The following is a 26,136-nucleotide window of genomic DNA, read 5'->3' on the forward strand; positions in this document are numbered from 1 at the left end:
TTCGATAATGTTTTTGAGACTTTGGCTCCCATTATTACCCTGGTGGTCTTCTGACCGCCAGGGCCATGGTGGCGGTTTCACCGCCAACAGACTGGCGGTGAAGACCGCCACATTATGAGTGTGGCAGGTTGGCCTCTGCCAACCCGCCACATCCCCACTCATACCGCCAGGGTGGTTGGACTCACTGGGCCGGAGATGAGCATCTCTGACCCAGCCACCTGGTGTGAGGAACTGGTGGATGCCAGTGGACTGGATGCCTCCCCAGATAATGGCTTGGTTTCTCCTCCTACTGTTGCTATGGAGGAAACAGCCTTCTTTGCTGTGGTGATGAGAACAACGACGGAGGCGCTAGAAATTCAGCTACTTACTGTGGCTGTGAAGACGAATCTCTTGACTGAGGTGCTTCAGCACAGAGTCACCACATCGAACCGCTTCTCCTGTTTAATGAAGTCCTCACGTACGTTCTTCTCAGGGCCTGGTCCAAGCCATGCACAACAGCTCCTGTGAAAAGATTGATTGACCACCACTATTGCCCCACCCCAAGCCACCCCAGTTTCCTTACAACACACCCCACTCCAGAGAGTTTGGTGGTCCTCGTCTCCTGCTGCCCAGCCACCATGGCCAGCACACTTCTCAGTCTTTGCGTGGTTGAGGATGCGGCACCCACAGGCCTTGTAGGTCAGGTAGCCTTGGGCTGAGCTAGTCCACCAACCCCAGCTGCAGTCTCCAACTCCCTTTAGTTTTCCCCCTGACCATCATGGGCACCAAGTGGGAGGTAGGATTCGCCATTACTTTTAACACTGGAGCTTAATAACATCCGACCGCAGGATTCTACCCCTCCACCCATGCCACCTACTTGCCACAGACCGAAGGAGAACCACATCTCATTAATCCATCAGGAAATGCAGGCTCCCTTGGCCAAGGGAGTCATAGAAAGGGTGCCCGCATCAGAAGTAAGTCGTGGTTGTTACTTCTGGTGCCCAAAAAGGACAGAGGTCTTCGTCCTGTCCTAGAATTGAGCCTCTCAATTTCTTACTTAAAATGGAGAACTTTAAAATGATCACGCTCGCTCAAGTCATGCTTGCGCTGGACCCGGGAGACTAGATAGTAGCATTGGGCTTGCAGGACGCATACTTCCTCATTCCTGACCTGCCTGCCATCAAAAGTTACCCGTGGTTCGTGGTGCGCCACAAGCACTTTCAATGTGCTGGCTCCCTTTTTTGTCCTTACCAGCGCACCGCAGGTGTTCACCAAATTGATGGTGATGGTTCAGCTCAACTGCAGACATGAGTCTTCCCCTGTTGCAGTGGCTGACAGTTGAAGATGGGCTCACACCAGGTGGTCGTCTCCCACCTACAGACTACAACGAACATTTTTGAACTCGCCGTGGTTGAATGTCTGGTGAGTGCAGGATATTCAGACTATGACACTGATTTTTAAGCCTCTATCCTTGCTCTGAGGCTGCTGGGCCTCATGGCCTCCAGCATCCTTCTTGTGACGCATGCTCGTTGGCATGCGTGGGTTCTGCAGTGGGACCTGAACTTCCGGTGGGCGCAGTATCAGGGGAATCTGGCCCACATGGTCCAGATGTCAGAGGCCACTTCAACATATATGCAGTGGTGGGTAACAAACCACGACTGGATCAGCGGCAGACTCCTCTCCCTTCCCCAATCAGATCTGATGGTAGCGACAGATGCATCACTCCTGAGTTGGAGCAGCAATCTGGAAGAGATGGAGACCAGAGGCATCTGGTCTCCGGCAGAATCTGGACTCCACATCAACCTATTGGTGCATCAAACAAGCCGGTTGGCATTAAATGCCTTTCCATCCTCCAGCAAGGGAAGGCTAGTGCAAGTGTTCATGGACAACACCACCGCCATGTGGTACTGCAACACACAGGGCCAGGTGGGGTCTTAGACCCTCTATCAAGAGACCCTGCATCTCTGGACATGGCTGAAATGTTGGTCTGAAATTTCTCTGGTGGTTCAACACCTGGCAGACAAACTTAACTGAAGATGCTTTGCAGATCAGAAGTGGCATCCCCAACCGGAGGTGGTGCAACTTCTCTTTCAACAGTGGGGAGAGCCTTGGGTAGATGTAATCACACTGTCGAGACCAAGCAATGTCAGCAGTTCTGCATGCTGGAGTTTCCGAATCAGCTCTCACTCAGAGACACTTTTGGTCTCAAGTGGACCGCTGGCCTCCTGCACACCTTTCTGCTAATACCACTTCTACCCAGAGTTCTCAAGAGGATCAGGTATGACCAGGCCCAAGTCATTGTTGTGGCTCCAGGCTGGGCTTGGAGAATCTGGTACTTGGAGCTGTTGATCATATCTATTGGTCCACCAGTCAGGCTGCCCCTTTGGGAGGATCTCCTGTTGCAGCAGCAGGGGAGGATCCTCCACCCAAACCTGTCAACTCTCCGCCTTCAGGTGTAGAGATTGAGCAGAGACAGTTGACAATATTTGACCTTCCTCCCGAAGTCTGTAATGTTATTTTGATAAATCAGCATCTCTCTACCAATGCAGTATACACTGGCCATTGGAGCACGTTTGTGGCATTGTATACAGACAAATAGGTTGACCCTTTATCTGCACCCCTTTCCCAAATTCTTCTGTTTATCCTAACCCTAGCTCATCATAGCTCTGCATTGGGCACACAGAAGGGTTGTTTGCCTGCTATCACAGCTTTCCTGAGCCTGCTACGTAAGTCCTCCCTTTTCACGTTCCCTATTGTAAATAGGTTCCTTAAAGGTCTTCACACGTGTTTCCTTCAGCTCCCTTTGTTATGCCTCAATGGGACCCCAGTTTGGTTTTTACTTTTCTAATGTGAGATTCCTTTGAGCTGCTTAATAACTGCCCTCTTAGAATCCTCACCATCAAGACGGCCTTTCTGGTGGCAATTACATCTGGCAATTACATCTGCCCAGTGGGTCAGTGAACTGCAGGTGCTATCATCTCAGCCTCTGTACATTTCTTTTTACCCAGAAAAACTGGTCCTTCGGACTCAAGCATCCTTCTTGCTGAAGGTAGTCACCCCGTTCCACCTAGGCCAGTCCATTACCTTGCCTACCTTTTACTCTCCGGCTCTACTCTAAGGAAGAGAAGAGACCCCACCTGCTGGACCTAAAAAAATAAAAAAAAGCATTGTTGTTCTCCTGTGACCAAATACGACTGTTCCTGGTGGATGATCAACTCTTCATGATGTATGTCGGCACCAAGAAATGGAAGGCAGTGCAGAAACCAACCATTCCCTATGGATTGTGCTTTGCATTAAGATCTGTTACGCACTGGCCTAGAAGCAACCCCCAGGAGGCTTGCATGCTCATTCCACCAGATCCAAGGCTGCAAAAAATGCATTAGCACACAGAGTTCCAGTCCTGAACATCTTTCAGGCTGAAATGTGGACTTATTTCTGCATGTTCACCATGCAATACTGTCTGGACAGTCAGGTCTTTTGGCATGGGCACTTTGTTCATTTTGTCCTACAGAGCTTTCTAGTCTAAATCAGGTTCACAGACTCACTTCTGGGGAGGTATTGCTTGGTTATCTATTCTAAGGTAAGGAATCTGCGACTGGAAGTCTCTATCAGATGAACAGCTTACTTACCTTTGGTAACATCTCTTCTGGTAGAGACTCTATCTAGCTGCTGATTCCTTACTTCCCTACCCATCTCCCCACTCTGTAAACAGATTTTTAAGTACTGGGTTATTCCCTTTTCAGGGCCCAAGTTTCACACACCAGTAGTCAGTGCTTTCCGTGGCTCTGCGTTTCCTGGTGTGGAAAGTCATGAAAAGAAACTGATGTCAGCATGCTCGGGTGGCGCCTATATAGGCACTATGCACATCACTTCCGATGCTGATGACACCACATAGAGCCGAACAACGCCACCTGCCAGCGCACAGGGGTACTGGAGTATTCTGATGTAAGGAATCTGTGGCTAGATAGAGTCTGTACCAGATAAGGCATTGGCAAAGGTAAGTAACTTGTTCTTCGAGACGATGGCTTCAAAATGCTAACTATCAATCCAATAGCACACTGTCTTACTTCCAGCTAATTGCATAATATCTTCAAAGATATATGGGCTATAACAATGAATTTGTATTTGATTTCTTTACACGTGTAGCAGAGGTAGCTTCTAGAGGTCCCTTGTGGATGCTTACCTTCTGCAGAAGTAGAAGGTTTCTATCCCCTCTGTCACCTCCTCTCAGCTCTCATTGTTCTTGCTATGACACTCCCCTCTCTCACAGCTCTCATTGTTCCTGCTATGACACAGGGAATCCAGCAGACACATCACAATGCAGACCTGGACGTGACGTTAGTGACTGCCACTAAACCCTTGCTCCTCTCTGGTTGATTTAAGGGCTGGCAGGCAGGGATCAGACCAAGTACCCTGAGATGGACAGTCTTTGCTAATGTGCCACTCCTTTTACCCTCCCTGAAAGATGGCCCAGGGGTCTGTCATTGCAGCTCCCTGTATAGGTAAGAAATCTGTTTGAATGGCTGGTTAGGGTGAAGGCATGATCCACATTAGGTATCACCACAGTGAAACAATGCCCAAGGAAAACAGACAGGACAATCTGCTTGCTGTCAGGTGTTCCCGTAACATCACAAGAACATCCCACACAGAAGGAGATAGCTTCCTGGGATGCATATTAATCTAACAGGACAAGGACGTCTTCATTCCAATATCACTGTTGGCAGTAAATAGGTGGGTTTTTAGAGCCAGCAGGTTCTGTGTCTCGCTGTCGTCCCGTGCTTCGAGGGGGAAAGGAAAGTGAGGGGCTTCCTCTGTGGGCTTACCACGTACCACTAGTACAGAAGCCCGAAATGTTTCACTGGGGCAGTTTACACAGCACACCCTTTCAGCTTGTGATGCTGTGCATTTTGCCTTGTTACCTCGTCTGCATCCACTGCTGACCACCTGAGACTGTTAGAACCGTATGTAGGTTGTGCCAAACATATGTTTTCTCACGAGCTATTGTTTGGAATATAGTGCAGTACAATGTGGTGGCAGGACTACTCCAGCTTTATTTCACGTGGCATTATAGGTCCATAATCATTCACTTGTCCTCTCCTTTGGTTTGAGCCCTAATATAAGACACGTCCACCATGCACATGTCCAGCACGCATCAGGCAGGTCACCCCTGCACAGATTTCCCTGGACCCACTTTTGGTGGCGTGTTATTTTCCATGCCCCTGTCTCAAATAACTTCCTACCTCTGGTAGGGTGACTCACATCACTGAGTCCGGCACACATTTTCCAGCCTTGGTTCAAATCCCGGATGCACAAATCGTTGCAGAGTATATCTTTTCAGGTGTAGTGCTATTCATGATTCACTGTTGGCCTGTGTTTATGATTTCCAATAGGTGTTCAGTGATAGGATAACACGTCTGTGCGATTTATGCCTCAAGACAGCTTTGTCCTAGGTTCTTCTCCTTGCTTTTGGGTTTTCAGAAATTTCAGTTTCATCCACCTTTTTGTTTGCTAACAAATGGTCAACCAAACCAAAGTTTGGAAAACACATAACGTATGGCAATACTAGTTTTCTTGTTTTGTTTAGATTTTGTAGAAATTGACACTGACTGTCCAGGGTACTGTTTGATGGGGAAACACTGAAAATAGGCCTCATGTTTGTGGGTAAAAGGAAGATGCATCGATGGGCCACAGCAGAGATTTCCATTGTTAATCCATGGTTGCCACATCTGCGTCAGATTTCTACGTAAAATAAACATGCATACAATAAAACTAAGCAGGATTATTTAAATAGCTGTTATTCTTGAAAACCTGGCAGAGATCGAGCCTTTGAGTATATGGTCGCTTTTTGCGTTGAAAAACAATAATTTAGGACATCGCACAGATATCATTTTGTGGTATATACAGGGAGTGCAGAATTATTAGGCAAGTTGTATTTTTGAGGATTAATTTTATTATTGAACAACAACCATGTTCTCAATGAACCCAAAAAACTCATTAATATCAAAGCTGAATATTTTTGGAAGTAGTTTTTAGTTTGTTTTTAGTTTTAGCTATGTTAGGGGGATATCTGTGTGTGCAGGTGACTATTACTGTGCATAATTATTAGGCAACTTAACAAAAAACAAATATATACCCATTTCAATTATTTATTATTACCAGTGAAACCAATATAACATCTCAACATTCACAAATATACATTTCTGACATTCAAAAACAAAAAAAAAACAAATCAGTGACCAATATAGCCACCTTTCTTTGCAAGGACACTCAAAAGCCTGCCATCCATGGATTCTGTCAGTGTTTTGATCTGTTCACCATCAACTTTGCGTGCAGCAGCAACCACAGCCTCCCAGACACTGTTCAGAGAGGTGTACTGTTTTCCCTCCTTGTAAATCTCACATTTGATGATGGACCACAGGTTCTCAATGGGGTTCAGATCAGGTGAACAAGGAGGCCATGTCATTAGATTTCCTTCTTTTATACCCTTTCTTGCCAGCCACGCTGTGGAGTACTTGGACGCGTGTGATGGAGCATTGTCCTGCATGAAAATCATGTTTTTCTTGAAGGATGCAGACTTCTTCCTGTACCTCTGCTTGAAGAAGGTGTCTACCAGAAACTGGCAGTAGGACTGGGAGTTGAGCTTGACTCCATCCTCAACCCGAAAAGGCCCCACAAGCTCATCTTTGATGATACCAGCCCAAACCAGTACTCCACCTCCACCTTGCTGGCGTCTGAGTCAGACTGGAGCTCTCTGCCCTTTACCAATCCAGCCACGGGCCCATCCATCAGGCCCATCAAGACTCACTCTCATTTCATCAGTCCATAAAACCTTAGAAAATCAGTCTTGAGATATTTCTTGGCCCAGTCTTGACGTTTCAGCTTGTGTGTCTTGTTCAGTGGTGGTCGTCTTTCAGCCTTTCTTACCTTGGCCATGTCTCTGAGTATTGCACACCTTGTGCTTTTGGGCACTCCAGTGATGTTGCAGCTCTGAAATATGGCCAAACTGGTGGCAAGTGGCATCGTGGCAGCTGCACGCTTGACTTTTCTCAGTTCATGGGCAGTTATTTTGCGCCTTGGTTTTTCCACACGCTTCTTGCGACCCTGTTGACTATTTTGAATGAAACGCTTGATTGTTCGATGATCACGCTTCAGAAGCTTTGCAATTTTAAGAGTGCTGCATCCCTCTGCAAGATATCTCACTATTTTTGACTTTTCTGAGCCTGTCAAGTCCTTCTTTTGACCCATTTTGCCAAAGGAAAGGAAGTTGCCTAATAATTATGCACACCTGATATAGGGTGTTGATGTCATTAGACCACACCCCTTCTCATTACAGAGATGCACATCACCTAATATGCTTAATTGGTAGTAGGCTTTCGAGCCTATACAGCTTGGAGTAAGACAACATGCATAAAGAGGATGATGTGGTCAAAATACTCATTTGCCTAATAATTCTGCACTCCCTGTAGATGAGAGTATGGAACTGGCAAAGGTAGAAGTCGAAATAGACATTGGGCCGGTTTTTCGTGGCCCACAGTTAGGGTGTATTAGTACAGAGATATAATCTCACCACAAATTTGATTTTTTTTTATAATTAATTGGGAAACTGTGGGGGAGAGGAGGGGTATTGATTTTAAACAAGAAAGGAACGATTTTCCGCATTTTAGAAGAATTGAGAATGAGTGTTTCGATTCAGTCTTTGTTCTCCACTACTCGAAAACTTTCCAGTTATGAACTGTCCATCTTTGAAGATGTTGATCAACTTTTTTTTAAGAAAAATTATTGAAGAGCAAGTTCTGACGCGATAGTTTGATAACACCCAATTCAAGAAAGCAGAGATCCAACTGTGGCTGCACTGCACATAAAAAGTAAATGATTTCGATTGTATGTTTAGCCTTTAACTGTGACATCAAATACATGTTTGTTTTCTTCTGACTGACAGGTTACAAACTATAATTACTACTATTCGCTGAATGCCTGGCTGCTGCTGTGCCCCTGGTGGCTGTGTTTTGATTGGTCGATGGGATGCGTCCCTCTTATTAAAACACTCTGTGACTGGAGAATAATGGCTCTCGTGGCACTTTGGTTCTGTCTAATTGGCCTGATATGGCAAGCCGTGTGCTCTGAAGAACCGCACAAAAGAAGGTAGGAGTGCCTTATTTCAGTTTCAGACTAGTCTGACCTTTCATTATAACTGTTTTAAAATCTAGGGCAGATGCTTTGAAACTTGCCCATATTTTGACACGCTGGTGGAACCAGTTGCTCTCAAACGCGTTTGCAGTTAACGTCAATAAGGCTCATTGCTCCTCCTTCGCACTACATAGGCTCGTGAGATGCAAACTTGCTCTGGAGAGATACAGAGGGCTCCTTTATTTTCTTCCTGAAGTGCCCTTTCAAGATCCAGAACACCAGAGGTGGTAAAAAAGTAATTTGTGGTCACAACAGTCTATAATTGATGTGTGATGAGTCGCTCATTTCACAATTTCTCTCTTTTAAATTCAAATTGCATGGTGTGACTTTTCTTGTGGTAATACGAGAGATTATTTCGTCTCAAGAAACGTGGAAGTTTACTGGGAAAATAATTGAAAAGAAATACCTGCGCTTGAAGGAAAAGAAAACGGTTTGTGAATTACTGTCAATGACTCCTGTTTCACGGGTTGCAATAATGACTTGTTGCCGCATAGGTTCTGGATATTGAGTCAGCCAGTTACGCATTTTGTGACTATTAATACTTTTAGGAACATATGAATGAAACATCATCTATAGTTAGCTGCTCCTTCATTTGCAGCATAGAGTGCAGTTACTGGTGAAACTCTAAGAGGACATTTAGTTTGCTAATTCAGAGTATTGCATGAGCATAAAAGTGTACAATCCTTAGCAACCTTGCTTGTTTTGACTAGTGTGCAGTGCACTCAGAGGTGCATCATACAAGTATGCATGCATTGTAGACTCTAGATACCATTTTTGTGTGGGAGCTAACCAGTGCCACCATACTAAGTCCCATAATCCCACCCATTGTTACTTCATGAAGCTTGAAATGATGTGTTCGAGAGACCAAGTGTTTATGTATACATATGTGTAGAAGGTTGCTTGATGGCGTGCGCTGGGAAGCTCTGGTAGTGCATGATAGTCTGTGTGTTGACATTTGATGGTGGATATGTACAATGTTGTCTGAGTGACTATACGGTTGGGGCTATATGAACGTTGGATTTTTTAAAACATTTTTTATTGTTTAAAATACAGATACATCATATGACTGACAAGAACAGTACCACATAATAATAATCCCTGTACACAGCAATTGGAACAGGGAATTATCCAGTACATTAGTTCATGCAGCACAGTAACTTTACTAAACATTACAAACTTGCCTAATAAACCTGTCTTCTCCCATCTCGTCCCTCCCAGGTATGTTGTGCCACTGCATCATACACCTTCCCAGACTAATGCACACCAAGGAGAAATAAAACACAGTTTTGTACCTTACATTACAACTAGCCGTTCAGTGCCAAACCCATTCCAACCCAGACTTCAACCTGCAAATATAATATTTTTGCACTAATATCTGGATTCATATTCGTGGTAGCATTCCATTAATTCAAGGGAGTCTAGCATCAGATGGGTCAGACAGTTCTTGAATCATGGCCGCCCGCACCAATAAGTCCTCAGCTAGCCGCTCATCAGTCGTACCATCTTTATGTACAATTCTTCTGCCTTAGCCCATTCCATCATATCCTGGAGCCATCCTGTAGTAGAGGATGGGCACCCGCCAAACCATCTAATAGCTACCCTCTTTTTAACCAAAACCAGCCCAAATAATATGAACCTTTGGCTCAGCTTCTTCAATTTTTTTTTCTCACACACACACACACACACACACACACACTGAGAATCTCTGGAATGCAACTCTTAGTCTAGGAAATACATTTAATAAATCACTCTTCGAGGCTCGTAAAGGAAGGTCAGTACAACTGAAAGTGCACGTTTAAAATGTGTGCAGCTATAAAATGAAAACATGTACAAAGAATCTTCAATCTATAGACAGCAAATATATACATGAAAAGATACAGATACCTATATTTATATATATATTCATACACAATGCAAAGCACATAATTAGTAATAATTCATCACCATGGGGCACAGTTGTTCCTTCATCTTTCTCCCGGCACTTCAAACCGCAGATTGACTGTCAGGAGAAAGAGAGATCTGATTTATCCTTGCAGGAGATGTCAGGCATTGACGTCTCAATCCTGACTGAGGTCTCCGAATCTCCCCACCGCTAATCCTGGGTCTCTTATATACCTGGAACAAGCTAGAGAGATTTCTAGAAAACTCTGCCTCTTTCCGCAATTAGTTATTCAAAAATGCTGGCTACTTCAGGTCAGATTTGAAAGGAACATGTCGGAATTTGCCAAGATCCCAAGGTGCCCTCTCTCAAAACAAAACCATTCCCTGCCTCACCATAAACATCATCCTAGCAAATTCTTATCTGCCTAAGCCCTTGGTGAGAAAGAACACGTAAACATGCAGAATACTAACATGAGTGAAAAGCACATTGCATAACGTGGGCATGGAAAATACTTGCAGCTTTTAAAGTGGCGGTGGCTAATGCTAAAATAAAGTCAAAAGGCAAAATGAAGATGGTGGTCACTAATGTGACAGTATGCTGCTAGGCTAAGTGGAACATGGAGTCAGTGGTCAAAACACAAATATAATTACCACCTCTCTTAAGACATCTGGGACCTCTAGAATTGTGGCTATGATACATGTTCTACAATGTTATAGGAGTCATGTATATCATATGCGCATAACAATATTGTTTAAGCTTAAAGCTGGTATTAGTTGAAACCTGTTTAACTTCTAAGTGTATTCTACACAAGTCTTTACTTGTAAGAGGTCCCCTGGCTCTTTCTGTCACTGCTCTTGTATCTTTTATAACCTCGCAAGTTTATCAGAGTGAAGCACTCTAAATAAATCAGCAATCAATTTCCTGCAGCCAGAGGTAATATCACCAAAGTATGTGTGGTGTCTGATGCATCCGGAAACATAGGCCATATTTCTCTAGCTGTAACTTATATCCTAGAGTGCTGTAAACATTGTCCAGGCCCAACTCCATAAACCTTGCATGCATCAGTGATAGGAACCCAACATTCGCATAGAGATCTAACAACAATTCACAGTTGCCTACCTGCCACTTATCTATGGCCATCATTTAAGCAGTTTCGCAAACGGCTCTAAGGAAGAGATATGCATGTCAGGTGTGTACAGTGCTCTGCATATTGTTCGTCTCACCACCTGGTTCCAAAGATAGTAAATTCACTTCACTATAAAAGGCATGGCAGGTACTGTCTCCCTACCCCTGATCAAAAGGGTGTCTGGTGGTGCCACCCCCACACCCCAAAGGTGGGCCTTTAATGCTTGGGGGTTATGTTACCTCCTCCCACAGAAAACTTTGATTTTTAGATATATTCCGAAGCTCAGAAATGTCATGAGTTTCTTTTTCTGAATTGAGCCCAGAGATCAGTGGAGTGTTTCTTTCACACCCCCAATCAGGGATCTCACTTTCATTTAAAAAAATGTCTCTCAGTGTTCATGAACATCTGGAGATATATACATATATATATAATTTTTTTTATAAAGGAGTTCCGGGTTTCATTTTTAGGGAGAGGATATGCTGTAAGTCCCTGAGCTGCTGACTTCAGAGCTGGTGGGAACCAGGTTTGAGCCTCGGCGTTGACTGAACATCCTGTGATTTTGGGCAAAACACTTAATCTCCACATGCCTACAATTCAGTGCTTTGAGACACTACGGGTGATTTGCCACACTTTACAAATCCTGGATTTATTTACAAGAATGTGCAAGAGGTATTAATGGTATGAAAGTAATAAAAAAGAGAAAATTGAGATGTCTAAAGGTGTCTGCGTATATGTGGAAGAACAAGCAAATAATGACCTATAACAAAAATAAATAAAAAAATGATTAAGTGAAAGCGGAGAGTTTACTATCGATTATATCACTGAAGTATCTTACTTTTACGGGGAAGGAACATAAGCAAAGTTTCTTCATGCAGAGTGAAGAGTACCAATGGGTTGACCTATTGCTCCATACTGTATGCTGTGGTTAGAGGAAGCAAAATGTGAATGTCAATACAGCAGACAAATGGATATCGAGGGCTTAATGAAAGCACCTGTATGTACATATAGCTGTATGTACTTTTACTATGATTTTTTCGAAATCATGGGTTAGCCTAAAAAAGAGGCTAAACAAAATGTCTCCCTATCTTTCTTTAGCGTATTTAATTCATTTACTATATGAAGTTATGTTTCATCCCCTCAATATTTTCTGATCTTCCTTAGGACAACCATCTAAGGGTCGCCATTTAAGTTCTTTGCAATGTCAAAATATGTTTGTATGCATCTTCAGACAGCCTCCTTAGAATAATGAGATGCCATGTTAGTCAATTTTACGTTGGGTTGGATTGTGTTGAGATACTCAATGTAATTCCCTAAAGAATTTTCTGATCCTTCCTAAACCATGAAAATGTCGCCATTATACCTATTCCAGCATATCACCTGTAGTCTGAAGTGGTTGGTGTTGAGGACGAATTGTTGCACGAGGTGATCAACGTACAAATTTGACAAATATGTGGCAAAATTGCACCCATGGAAGTTCTTTGACTTGCTGGTGGTATTCCTATTTATATAAGGAGTTTGTTGTGATAGCAATCTCAAGAAGTTGTACAGTAAACTCAGTGGGGACTGTGTTGGAAATGGCCTTTTGTTGAGGACCTTCCTAAGGACATCTATGTTTTCTAGTTTGAGGATATTTGTATAGAGGGACTTGATGTCAAGTGTCACTTTTTCCCAATGTATTCTCTGTTTAAAACTTTAGAGTGCCACACGACAGTTCCTTGTGTGCCAAGCCTCTTTCTGGCAGGCAGCTGTTTTTTTTCACTTGTTCTCCATTAATATGACTGTCTTCCATTTTTGATGTTATTTTTAATTGTATACAGTATAGTTTGTAAATGTAATCACCAGTCCAGGTGCACTCTAAATTTGTTTTTTCCCAAATGATTCACTAAAGAGGAAGCCTTTAAAGTGTCCAGAGATTGTTCCCTGCAGGCAACCAAGTTTATCAACTGATCCTCATCATGATAGAAACAGAGGATTCACTGCTGGAGATAGTAACAGTGCACCGTTCTCCAGCTTCCTTTATTTGAACTGATTTAGCCAGCTGCTTTGGGCTGGATATATTCATTACTAAGAGGACTTTTGTCCCCTCTAACTGAGCCACGGGGCTAAAGCCACATTAATTGCCCATGTTGATACCAGTCGGTAAGTTCAGTTACGAAAAAGCATAAATTAATATTAGCATTGTAAGAACTACCCATTAATTACTGGCTACTCTTCAAGGTTGCAATCGCCACCCAGTGAGTACATTTTATGTATCACATAAACTGTCACTCATCCTGGTGAATTTTTTGTTAACTCAAGCCCATTCATTGTTTGCCCTTTGCGACAATGCACTAAATACCTTTATCTATCATGCTGGTATGTTCTTTCAGCCAATTACGATCTTGTGGCTACCCTTCAATCAGGTACTATTCCTGTTATTCCTCTAGCCTGCCAATCTAGTAATTTGCTTCTTCATTAACCATAGTTTCATTGGTTCCCCTCATAGATGCCCGTGGTACCCAATTGTCCTGACCTTGCCATTTCTAAAGAGTTTGAAACGCCGTCGGCACCAAGGCACACTAATTAGCACTGGATTAAAAGAATTTAATATTTTCATTGTTTCACATATATGTGCTTTTGTAATCACATAATGAAAGCTGTTACCTGTACATGTAATTGTCACCCGTTCACTTCTATGTGTTTTGTCACCTTGAGACATAGCGCACATTTGTTCATTTCTCTTCTTATTGCACCTTGAATGTGACATTTCTTCAACGTCTTACGCGGCACACAAATTTCTACACTTCCTGTTAGTTGGTATACTTTTCTAGTTTAATTAAAAGCACCCATAAGGGTAGAGTGTATTAGTGTTATTACTACATTACTGGATATGAAGTTTTTACATATTATGATAGGTGAGGGTGGGAGTTCCAGAGGATGGTGTGGATGGTTAGCAGGTTATGTGGCATATATTTTTGTATTTTAGGGGCAGGGATGTTACCAGCAAGGGTTTTGTAGAGGGTGGCAGCATGTCAGCTATATTGGTGTTTTTGAGGAGGCTATTAACCAAAATGCTACTTCTATTTGCCGGGCATGGGTGGCAGGACATCTGGTATATGTTATGTTTTTTTTTAAAGAACATTTAGGGGAGAGGGGCTGAAAGAGGTGAGGACATGTTGTGCATGGTGCCCCATGATTCCTCTGCAAAGCTGAACAGTGAGGTCACATTATCAGGGGTAAAGGGACGGGAAGGGCTTAACTTAACATTGTGTATGAGCGTACCTGTCAATAACAGCATGTCACTTGGAAACACTTGGCTGAAAACAACCCCATTCTTCACACAGACCCATTTTTCAATCCATACGTAATATAATCTAGTGAGAAAATAGAATCTCCACTGCACTGTAAGTAGTTTCTATAATTGATGTGTGATGTCTAAATGCCGTCTACTAGAGCCAGGAAAACTTGCCAGAGGCAGATCACTGAGTACAATGACAACTGTGTATAGCTTCATTTTCAACTCTTTCTATTCCTTCCCAAAATTTTAATGTCACTTTTATGATGAGGTGATTTTAATGGCAGTATGTGTATTAATCACACTACTGGAGTTAGTTGCAAGAAATTGGGATTCTGCCAACGTTACCACTACACGTTCTAGGCTACAGTTTCAACTGAACTGCTTAAAATATATTTTACAACAGATAAGCTGTATATTGCTGTAATTTACGTCGAGAATACGGATATGAACTTTTATTCTATGTATCTTCCTCTTTAGTATCTCTTTAATAAGGAAAAGCAAGAGAACAAGGGTTTAAAAGAGAGTTGTGGGAAGACAGATGGTGTGACGATATATCATGAGAAATAAAATACACCTTACTGAATATTAGAAGAATATTGTACACCACTCAGAGTGCTGCAGCTTTATAAAAGAACTTTGCTTTTAGCTTCCTTCTTTTATGTGGCCCGAGACCTCTTCTTTAACTTGCAATATCCCTATAATGTATGGTAACGGTACTTTATACCATATATACTGTGCTTCATGTGTGGATAATGAAGAAGTAGCTTATGTGATTGTTATAGATCATCTTAATGGCACTAGACCATTCTTTTGCTACAGGGATTAAAGTACATATTCAGCAAAGTTTGCCATTCATGAAAATTTTTATTTCATGTTTTTTTTTCTAATTTCCAGAGTACTTACAATGGGGTTGGGATTTCTCACCATCCCATTCCTGCCCGCCAGTAATCTCTTCTTCCGCGTGGGATTTGTTGTTGCTGAGAGAGTCATTTACCTCCCCAGTGTTGGGTATTGTATATTGTTTACTTATGGATGCAGCATGCTAAGCAAACAAGTCAAAAACAAGGTATGACTAAAGATAATGGCAATATGATTAAAATGTACTCTTAAAATAGGCCGTGAATCAAGTGATGTGGTACCTAACTCTTGTCTCCTTTTCTTTAAGAAACTTATTGCGTCTGCTGTAATTGGATTATTATCTATAAATGTGATGCGCTGTATTGTTCGCAGTAACCAGTGGAGGTCGGAGGAGCAGCTTTTCAGGAATGCATTGACAGTATGCCCTCTCAATGCTAAAGTGAGTTTGTAATATCTTGTTTACTGGAGTGTCATCTGTGTCTTAAATCTTGCTATGGGCAGGTTATGGTTCCAGTTTTCAGCTGTGCATGCTACATTTGCCTGCGCTTTCCTCTAGTTCTTCCTGTTGACACTTGTGTCACGTGAAGCAAACACCTCAACTGACACCTCCATACTGCATGCCAAGTTAATGCCTGCTGGCTGGAAGTCAGGATTAAAACTATATATTCTGTGAGCTATTCCTAGCTAGCCCATTGATTATAGCCTCCTTTGCATCTAATATTCTAAGCAAGTTGTTCTTTTTTTTCTTTTCCACTCACTGACTGCCACTTGTACTGGTTATCCACTCTGTTCTTCCTCTTGGCTCAGATGATGTTCACATCACAATGTGAGACGCTAAACAATTGCTTGCTCATAAACAGTTCTAAGTGCTAATGGATACATATTCCCACAGATTCCTCCAGACATCTGACTAGATCCAGAAACCTTTTGCCCTGCAATTGCTCTTTATCGATGCCAGGTAGCGAAGTGCAGCTTCAGCGGTGACTCTGCCCATCGAAGTATTTAAGGCACCGGTCAGTGCTCTGGCATCTTTTCCTGTTTTTCCACATCTCATCAATTCAAGTCCAGAGTTCTTCTTGGTACTCCACCAATGAAATTCCATGGCTTTTGTCAGCGACTATCTCATATGTTTCTTCAAAAGGCTTCTGGATTCAAACGCTGTCACTAATGCCACCAAAAGATGTCTTTGACAGACCCACCATCTGTATGTGATGTCTCCGCTCCCGTCAGCCCTTGATTTCTGTTCATTGATGCTTTCAAAGACTGTAAAGAGAGGGGGATGCTTAGTATACTTTGAACAAGGGACATACTGAGCATTTCGTTTCCTTCAAGTAAGTCCCCTAACAAAAAGATCTACCAAAATATGTTCCCATAAAAACACAAAAGCACCATGGGAATAGGAAGTCTTTTTCCTTGAGGAAATGGTCCCATTTGAGTCTCTTCGCTGATTCTGGAGTTTAAAAAAAAGGAAGCGGGATATTTAAATATCTCTCACATGGCAAAGCCTTCCAGCAAAGCATGCTGTACATTTTCAGGAAAGCCCCAGTACTCTCTGGGGCCACTCTCCAGGAACAAGCCTGATCAGGTATGTTTGGAGATTTTGACTTCTGAGACCCCAGTGCCTCCCCACCGCACACCTTCGCAGGCTCTGGCCTTGGTGCCACTTCTCACTGTGTGCCCTCCACAGTGCTGACATTCCTCATAAAAAGTATCAGGAAGTAGTGCACGTGTTTGTGGCTTAGGAATGCTGTTATCACATGCTGGTTTCCAGAGTTGCGTGGCGGGACTGAAAAGCTGTTGTCCGTGGAAATAGTTTTCATATCATTTCTGGGGCCTGGAGGATAGTCATTATATGAAGAATATGCGGTAACATAACATATCCATCACAAATGTTGTTAACAAAGGTATGTAATTGTTTTTTTCTTTCAGGAGCTAGGCACATGCACCCTACAAACTCTACTCCTTTATGCACCTGTCGGACCTCACACCTTGTCCTTTTATCACACTTGAGGTTATTGGGTATGGCTTCACCACATGCTGCTCTTCACTTAAATGTTTTTTCTCCTTATATTTCCAGTAGGTGGCTTCGGGTATATGTTTGTGTTGAGGTGTCTTCTCCCAGTCTGGCCCACAAATTCTCTGCTTACGGTACTTGGGATCCGATGCTCTCTTACAGAGCATATTGAATAAAGTTTTATATGTGACCTTCCATATTCAGATCAACACTGCGTACCATTTAAATGTGGTTTTAGTTAGGAAAGAAAAGAGCTGCAGCAGACGCAAGTGAGTGGTCATTTATTTTCACAGGTCCCAATTGGGAAACTTTTTTTTAGCAGTAGCAGGTGCTGTGGTGGACAACTGTAGTGTATCAGGTCAGTCTGAGGCTTCCTTGGTTTGCCTGTTCCTAATCACATTGAAGCTCAGCCAAGCAATATTGTCGACAACACATTTCCTGTGGCTGCTCCCCCGCAGTTGATGCATACCTTTGCCACCTTAGTTTCAGTAAGTGCAACATGATCCTTTTGCATTACCTGTATTGAACTTGCATGAAGCACAGTCCCACTGTGGCCATTGTAAGCATCAGTACAAACGTAATCAGTTGAAAAACACCTTGAGAGTTACTGAGCACACATTTGCCAGTGGTCCCGTGATCCTTCACCATTAAACGCTTACTCCATCCAAATGATTAGTGAGTGCTCTGAACTGTCAGCTGCCCAGTCTTTACAGAAGAATACAAAGTTTTCAGTAACAGGTGCTTCAGTTGCAGCCTCGACTCATCAGGCTTCTTATGAGACCATAGACTGCTGTCTTGGCAAATCTGTATGAGGCAAGGATTCCATGATAAAGAGTAGCTTAGGCTGTCCAAAGATGGATGAAGTAACAAAGGTGTAGCTCTTTTCAGATTGACAAGCCACACCCTTGAGCCTATGTACTCTCTAAATCTACTATCAAGTTAAACACCGGTATTTTTGTCTGAAGTTTTTTTATTAGTGTGTTATTTTACATTTAACTCAAATTACATATAATTGACCTTGAACTCAACAGGCTGGTTACACAACATGGTAGTCATATAAAAGTGTCACATATGTACATCTGTGTATATGTTTGTGTGTGTGAGTGTTTACATATGTTTGAGCGTCTCCTGTGTTCTTGTATGCATGTTTCTGTGCATGTTTGTGTACGCGCCTGTGTGTATCTGGGTGCATGTGTCTGTGTATATGTTTGTGTGCATGTGTGTTTGTATGTTTGAACTTCCATTGTGTGTGTGTATGTTTGTGTGTTTGTGCACCCGTCTGTATATGTATGTGCAAGTGTCTGTGTATATGTAGGTGTGTGTATTTGTATACCTTTGTGGTTCTGGTGTGTTTTTGAGTGTGTGCATGTGGGCATGTTTTGTGTATTTGTGCACAACCTTATGTATGTATGTATGTGTGTCTGTATATGACTCAGAAGATGCAGATCATCGGCACTCAGAGTGACGTCATCCTTTGGCACGTGAAGCATGCAAAAGTATATGCCTTTCTTGTCTTTTCGCTCTTTCATGTATGTATAGCATAGTTAAAAACAAGAGAACTTCACATCACCATTGAAGATCTCTCAGATGATCTCTGGCTATGGTCTTTCAAAAGAAACAGTTGTGTCATGTTCCAGTAAGGTCATTGCCCAGTGAGCATCTCATAGAAGCTGTGAGTCCAATGGGAATATCATGTCTTTGACAAATTCTTTCCATCTATCAAGTCCTCTAATGGTATACTGTGTGTTGTATACAGTTTTATGCACATCTCTGCCCATTGCTCAGCATCTCTGATCAAGTCCTTAAATTCAAGATTCTTCATCAGACATCCACCTAATTGTATAATGCAACCGCCACATAATAAAATCCTCAATGGTTCAAATATCGTTAAGGAAGGTAAGCCATTGTTTTTTAGGGTGAGACTTGGCAGCGCATGCGCTCCCTCGTGACATGCTGTATCTCCTCTGTGGGCTTTTACCACGCCCACCGCTTTTCATTTGTTCCTTCCTGTGCCCTTCTAAACTCCTTGCCTTTCACTGGTGAAGTGCTGCTATTTGTCCCGCCTTTTGGTGTGCTGTAACCTCTCAGGGACACTGCTCCTGTTACATGCGACCCATTTCTTTGGTTGACTTATGTCATTTTTGGCGCACTCTTTTTTTTTCTTCTTTGGGCCGGGCCAGCCCAACCTTCTCAGGAGTACCCTGGACTCGCCATGGTTGAGCCGACCCTCGTCATGCGCCTCTGTTCTCATCTGCACTTGGTGCCGGGAGACTTCTGCCACCTCTTTCTCGTTAAAGTTGTTTTGGTTAGTTTCCACTTGTTGCACTTCTGAGGCACCCCTCCTCTCGAATACTGCAGAGGATGAGCCATTGGGCAGTAGCCGAAGTCTAAGAGCAGGGCCTTATGCTTCCATGCATAGGACCCACAGTAAACAAAATTATTATATCCAACTGCCATTCCCCAGAGTTGCTCCTCTGTATGGAAATGGATAGGAAGTGACTTTAGGCTGCCAGACTGTGGGGTTGGAGGTTGGTCTGAGGTGATGGCAGCAGCTCTTTTTCTCTTCCCTTTGTCCCCCCCCTCACCACCCCAGGCATGTAGGCTCTTGTTACAATTTCTGCATTTTCCAATGTTTCAAAGATTGCATGGGTCAAGTGCAGCGTTGTCTTTGTTTTAACCCAGGGCATGCTTTGCTTTGTGTGACATGCTTCTGTTTGTTATCCTTTGTCTCCAACCTTTATTTGGAGGCTTTTAGGTTGAGCAACTTCTAATAAATAGCTGACCAGGACCGCTATAAGTCGCTAATCTCGATGTCAAGCAGCCAGCATTGGATGCATTTTTACAAACCTGTTTAATTTTTACTTAAAAAGCAAAACAGCAATCCTTACTGTTAGTTCATTTATTTAAAAAAAAAGCTCCCTTCGGGTGAGCATGTTGTGTTAAGAATTAATGAACATGAAAGAAGCCCCACAGCTTATCAGTTGTTTGCCAGCCCTCCTCCTATGTCCCGCAGAGGTAGCATCTAGCAGTGCTCCATTCGGTATCAGCAGAACCGCCTCCGCACCAGCTCCTCCTCCCCAGCCTCTGTTTCAGAGAACCAGGTCTCATCTGTGGAGGGCACAGACCTGGATTTCGAGGTCTTTGGGTGAATGTTCTAGCCTGCAATAAATCCAGAGGGTGAAGGAAGGTGGCAGAGTCTTCGTGAAAGGCATGACCTGAGCAGATTTGCTTTGATCTGACTTTCCAGTGTGTGGCCACAGATGCTAAACCACTATGGAAGAGTTTTATCCAAAATGAAGAGCTGGAAGTAGACTCAGAGCCTACCTCTGACTCTGGGGTTCGTGCTTAGATTACCCATCGCCCTGATGCCGCTCCCGAGGGTTGCACTGCGGCTTATCTGGTTGGGGGGCTTTAGAGGGTGGGAGACAAGGGAGACTTTCCTGAGGGCTGGCATTTGCTGGTGAATGGCACTCCTCAATCGCACAAGTGCTCTCCTGCAGATAGTATTCAGAGGAGGCCCCTTTGCAGCAGACTGCACACAAAAGGCTTTACTTTGCCTACTTTTCGTAAGAGCTCACAGGGCTGGGCGCTTTCCTCGTTGAGGTGAGTGTATGGGTATTGCTGTGCTACAAGGTGCAGCGCATCACTCCTGCTCTATATTCTGCTAGTCTTCTCATCGGTCCTTTGCAGCTTCTTTTATGCTCCTTCTTTCCACTTTCTACTCACTCCCCTTCATTCTGGAGCTGATAAATGTATTTTCAGCGCTCCTCTTATTCATGTGGATCTCTCTTTGGCCTCTTTTTTCAGTGTTGTGTTCCTTTTCTCATCTCCTCTTTTATTGTGTTCATTTGGGCCTGTCTGTCTGCATTGACTCCAGTGGGTGAAGGAAGGCTGCAAAGTCTTTGTGAAAGGCAGAAACTCTTGTTTATGGCCGGTTTCTTAGCACCCCGCACACCTCCTCTCGGCATTCATTACTCAGCACCCCACCCACTTCCTTCTGTTTTTGCCCATGCTCAGTAGTCACTTTGGAAGTGAAAGAGGCTGTCCTCAGTGACTCTGCTGGCGCACGCCACCATTTTGTCCTAGCACAACATACACAGGCTGTGCGAGACACGCAGGGTGTTCACGTGTGCCCTGCATTTGCACAGCCGTGCTTGTTCTGTAAATAAGAGTCACTGCCAGGCCCCAGGTCACTGTTGCTGCCCCTTCACCGCCCACTCAGACAGAGGCTGCACATGCCCTGCTCAGGGGCTGGCACCGAACAGTGAATTGGGCATTCCTCTGGTGATTTGTAATGTAATGCACTTTCTTACACCTGGCAAGCACCAGAAACCACACGTACTCCGGGGAAAGGTACGCAGAGATTGTGAACATGCACTTTTGTAGAACGTGTTCCTCGCATTGCAATAGTTTCGCAATAGAGGCAGACTAACCTACGTTGTATGTTTGTGTGTTGGTACATCTGTGTGTATGTTTCTGTGTGTTTGCGTGTTTGTCCACGTGCTTGTATCTGTATGTGTGTCTGCGTATATGTTTGTGTGTGTGCATGTTTGCATATGTTTGGCTTCTGGTGTGTGCTTGTATGCATGTTTCTATGTGTGTTTGTGTATTTGTGCATGCGCCATTATGTATGTATGTGTGTGCGTGTATCTGAGTATATGTTTGTGTGCGTCTGTTTGTATGTTTGAGCTTTCATTGTGTGGGTGTGTTTTTGTGTTTGTGCAAGTGTCAGTGTATATGTAGGTGTGTGCGTTTGTCTGTATACCTGTGTGATGCTGGTGTGTGTTTGTTTCTGCATGTCGGCATGTTTTCTGTATTTGTGCACACCCCTGTGTATGTATGTATGTATGAATGTGTGTTTGTATGTCAGTATGTGACTCAGAAGCTCCAGATCATCTGCACTCAGTGACATCATCATTTGGCACAAGAAACGTGCAGCTAAGCATATGCCTTGCTTGTCTTTTCACTCTTTCATGAGAGGCTGCATTGGGCAACAGACGCTGGCGGGCTTTGGCAGCAGACAGGGGACCCGTGCTCCCTCTGCCCATCTCCGGCTGCACTCCATAGCACAAGGTCACCACATTCACCCCTTCTATACTTGTGTAAACTCCTTAATAGAGCATGCCATTACCATGTTTGCTGAGAGAATGACCCACTCACTCAATCTCGATTGGGTGAATAAGTATTTTCCATCACCACACACTGCCCCTCCACCCTCTGACTTCTTTTTGTAGGGAGGTCTTCTTCACTAAAAGATGCAGCCTCGTGCACTCTCTTCTGTTCTATTCAAGATGTTGAATGTCTGTCAAAAATTGCTCCACATGGAGAAGCGCCTTGAAGCCTGATGCACATGTGCCACGCTGCTCTAATGAGCTGGACTTTGTACATATGTGGTGTTCTCATATGTAGAGGCCAGCCTAGTCTGTGCCCCTTTCCTGCGTCCTTGCTTGCCCGTTGTCCCTCCTCCTTGCCCATTCTTTTTGCTTGTCCCATGCCCCATCTCTACTGTTATGTCATGACTTGCCCCCTCCTGTCGTTTCTTGCCCCTCTCCCATCATCCCCACCCTACATACTTTAACTCCACACTGCACACATCTGCTTCACTCCAAACCAAAACACGTGGGTGAAATACATTGTCATTGCAACTCCAATAGCTCTAACTCTTGCAAATGGAAGACCTATTGGCATTGCCAATACTTGCTCTTTTAGGAAAGAAAGTTTCCTGGGGCTGCTTCTCACTCTTGCAGGACTTTGGGTTGCCATGTACCTGTTATGGCATATGTAGTTTACCAGTCATCAGAATTCACGTTTCTCTAAAGAGCATATAATGAGCACAAAGCCACAGTGGTGGCCTCTGAGAATGAAGAATCTCCAAGTTTTTCATACAGAAAACCAACCACTCATCTTGTTTGTATAATCTTGAAATATTGCTTCTGTCACAATATTATCCCTCAGTCCCTTTATTTTTATTAGCAAAGATATGGGGACTTCCTCTGACCAGTGAAAATCTGCAACCCAATCCTTTGTAATATGCCACTCAGTCATACTGCAATTTACGTTTGTTTGAAATTAACTCTTCTCCTTGCCTCTATAATGAATGTGCAAGCAATATTTGAAAGTACTTGTTCGTATTTTTGACTTTTTACCAAGCTGGTGTATTGTCTTCATGGACTAATTCATTCCAGCTCAGATTAACTATTGTCTAGTTTTTGGTCCTCCATAGATTCATATTCTTGATGATTGCCTTTCGTTGAGGTCGAATATGCCAGAACTTCAAATAGCAAGTAAAATAGCGTTTTGAGTCTTGAAAGGTTATTCAGTAGCATTTATTTAGTAGCACACTCACCGAATCAAAAAGCACCTTCACTCCAACAACTAATGGGAATATACTCTGCTGTTAAGTACCACTCGCCCTGGAGGCCATCATAGCTAAGATTTCTACTTCATGTTTTTTGTGGCAGTCCCTTGAGGGCCCTTCTCTACTAATAGGCTGAGTTCTCAATGATCCAGAATTGCCCTAGTTTTTCTTGTGGAATTGACTTTGCTGTATACTTTGGCTGACTCTACAGCTGGTGAATGCGCTCTTTGGAGTTTTTGTCCACAGAAACCTGTATATTCGATGATTGCTTCCTCAGTTACTGTGCTTCTGAGGGTGGGGAGGTGGAGAGAAGGATTGTTACTCACCAATAAATTATGAGTTTTCCAGGTGGGGTATTGTAAGGGTGGCGGGTAATTTCAGTTCAGGTTTCCTCTGCCCAGCAAGCAGGATTTGGCGTGCAGGGAGGAAATCCCTGCTCAGGACGGGAGAGAGTATTCCCAAAACGCTGCCTATGACTGGAGCACCAATGCATGACAATAGGGTGTCTTTGGAGACCTCCAGTCTCCTCCGCTTTCAGAGCAGTACCGCCCGCTGTAGCCCAAGACACCAAGCACTGCCACACTTCAGTTGTGGGAGAGAGAGGACTTCCAGCTGTGTGTCACAGGGCTTTAGCCATGAGTATTGCTAGGTCAATAAACCAAGTTACTGTCCTGATGTTTTTTGGGTGCTCGGATACAGCCATAAGCACAGACCTCCCAAATATGTTGGACTTTTATTTTTGTTGTGATTGCAGTTCTGAAATCAGTTCTGGCCAGTAATGGGATAGTGACGTGCAAGACTACACTATATAATGGAAATTGGCATCCAGGAGGTGTCATTGGGGGGGAACCAGCAAGCACTTCAGTGAAAAAAGCTTGTTGGTCTTGGCAGGAGACAAGTGCGCCCTATAAAGGACAAAGTATTGGATAAGTTAAACCTCACATTCCGCAAGACTGCTGCAGGATAGGTCAGATCTTTTTCCCACTCTTCATCAGTAAAGACCCTTCCAAACTCCAAATCCCATTTGGCACAAAGGTAGGCAAGAGAAATGTTTGTGTGTTCCCCAGTAACCTTAGCAAGCAAAGTTATCAACCACTATCCGTTGCCCATAACGTGGACATACTACATCACAGCATGCATCAGTGGCTCATCTGTTACAGCATGCCAGTGGGTTCTCAGAATAGTATATGTGTAATGTGTCAGGAGCTCCCCTCTGTGAATGTTGTGACCATTTATTAGTGCCATGAAAGGCATATGTGTCCTCTCTTAAAATAAGTCTTCAAAGGTTGTAAATCTTACCATATAATACAGACACACTATTTAGAACGTTTTTCTGAATGTTGTAAACCTGCTTAAATTTATGCACCATTTCTGGAGGGCCAAAATATTTTTGTTTGCCTCCTAGATAATCTAGATTGGTATTTTGAGTATATGTTTAAAAAGCACTTGTTACACGTAAGTGTCCGGGGGGACAAAAAACAGAAGCCATGGTAGCCTACCAAGAAAGACACATCTCATCCTCCTGGATGAACATATTGATGTTATCCCATCCAAGTGGCTCTGAAAAAAGACCAGTTAATGTGAGCTTCTAGCATGGCCACAACATGTTGATTAACTCAACAAAACCTGGATCTTGTTCAGATTATGCCAAGGGTGCTGAAACTATTGACTCCACTTTAGTCCCTGGTTTGAGAAATGCTGATTGCTTTACTTTCATGACATAGGAAATAGTATCATCATAGAAGATGCTATGATGTTTCACACATAAGCTTTATTCGGCCAACAGACCATCAAAGCAATACAATACAATACAATATAAATATAAAATTAAACATCATAATATCATATCAAGATTAAAGGAATAAAGGTCCATGTTTGCCCGACTTAAAACAATTTCAATCATTGTGAATAAAAGATACGTATGCGCCATGCCGATACTAAAAACTTGCTTACTGCATAAATTGTCACATTTGAATTATGATTTTTTAAAATCCTCAAAGCTAAAACATATTTCCTTAAGTTCAGTTCCCGACAGATTTTGCCAATCCATTTAAACCTTGGGGTTGAGTAAGCGGGACAAAAAAACATGAAATGTTCTACTGTTTCGGAAGAAGTGCCACATGCAGGACAAATATCAGAGCTTAACTTGGGTCCCCATCTACTCGTCAAGGCCTTCAAAGGTAATGTTCCGAATCGAAATCTGGCATACAAACTTTTACCTAGTAAATCAGGAATTATATCTAGGTATAGTTCGAATTCTGGGTACCATTTAAAATCAATAAATAAATTAGTTAGGTGTCCATTCGATTTTTGGGAAATGTAATTATTACGTATGTGGGACCAGTAAGCTCCTTTCAGTGCTTTTACATGGGACTTCACAAGTTGCTGAGGGTTCTCCCAAAAGTTCCTCAATCCCAGCGTACAAAACCAACTGGATACGTGTTTAATCCATGGG

The 26,136-nt window shown here is 43.2% G+C and overlaps 1 protein-coding gene across 1 annotated transcript in view; it reads left to right on the forward strand.

Annotated features, from left to right (window-relative positions):
* Positions 1–26,136, forward strand: part of TMTC4 (transmembrane O-mannosyltransferase targeting cadherins 4) — a 446,521-nt gene that overhangs the window by 199,719 nt on the left and 220,666 nt on the right. Inside the window, exons 9-11 of the mRNA XM_069205065.1 lie at positions 7,919–8,121; positions 15,346–15,517; positions 15,617–15,748. Of these exons, the coding sequence (XP_069061166.1) occupies positions 7,919–8,121; positions 15,346–15,517; positions 15,617–15,748 (507 nt within the window). The remainder of the gene's footprint in view (positions 1–7,918; positions 8,122–15,345; positions 15,518–15,616; positions 15,749–26,136) is intronic.

Source organism: Pleurodeles waltl, chromosome 8 (genome assembly GCF_031143425.1).
Source record: "Pleurodeles waltl isolate 20211129_DDA chromosome 8, aPleWal1.hap1.20221129, whole genome shotgun sequence".
NCBI classification, from domain to species: domain Eukaryota; kingdom Metazoa; phylum Chordata; class Amphibia; order Caudata; family Salamandridae; genus Pleurodeles; species Pleurodeles waltl.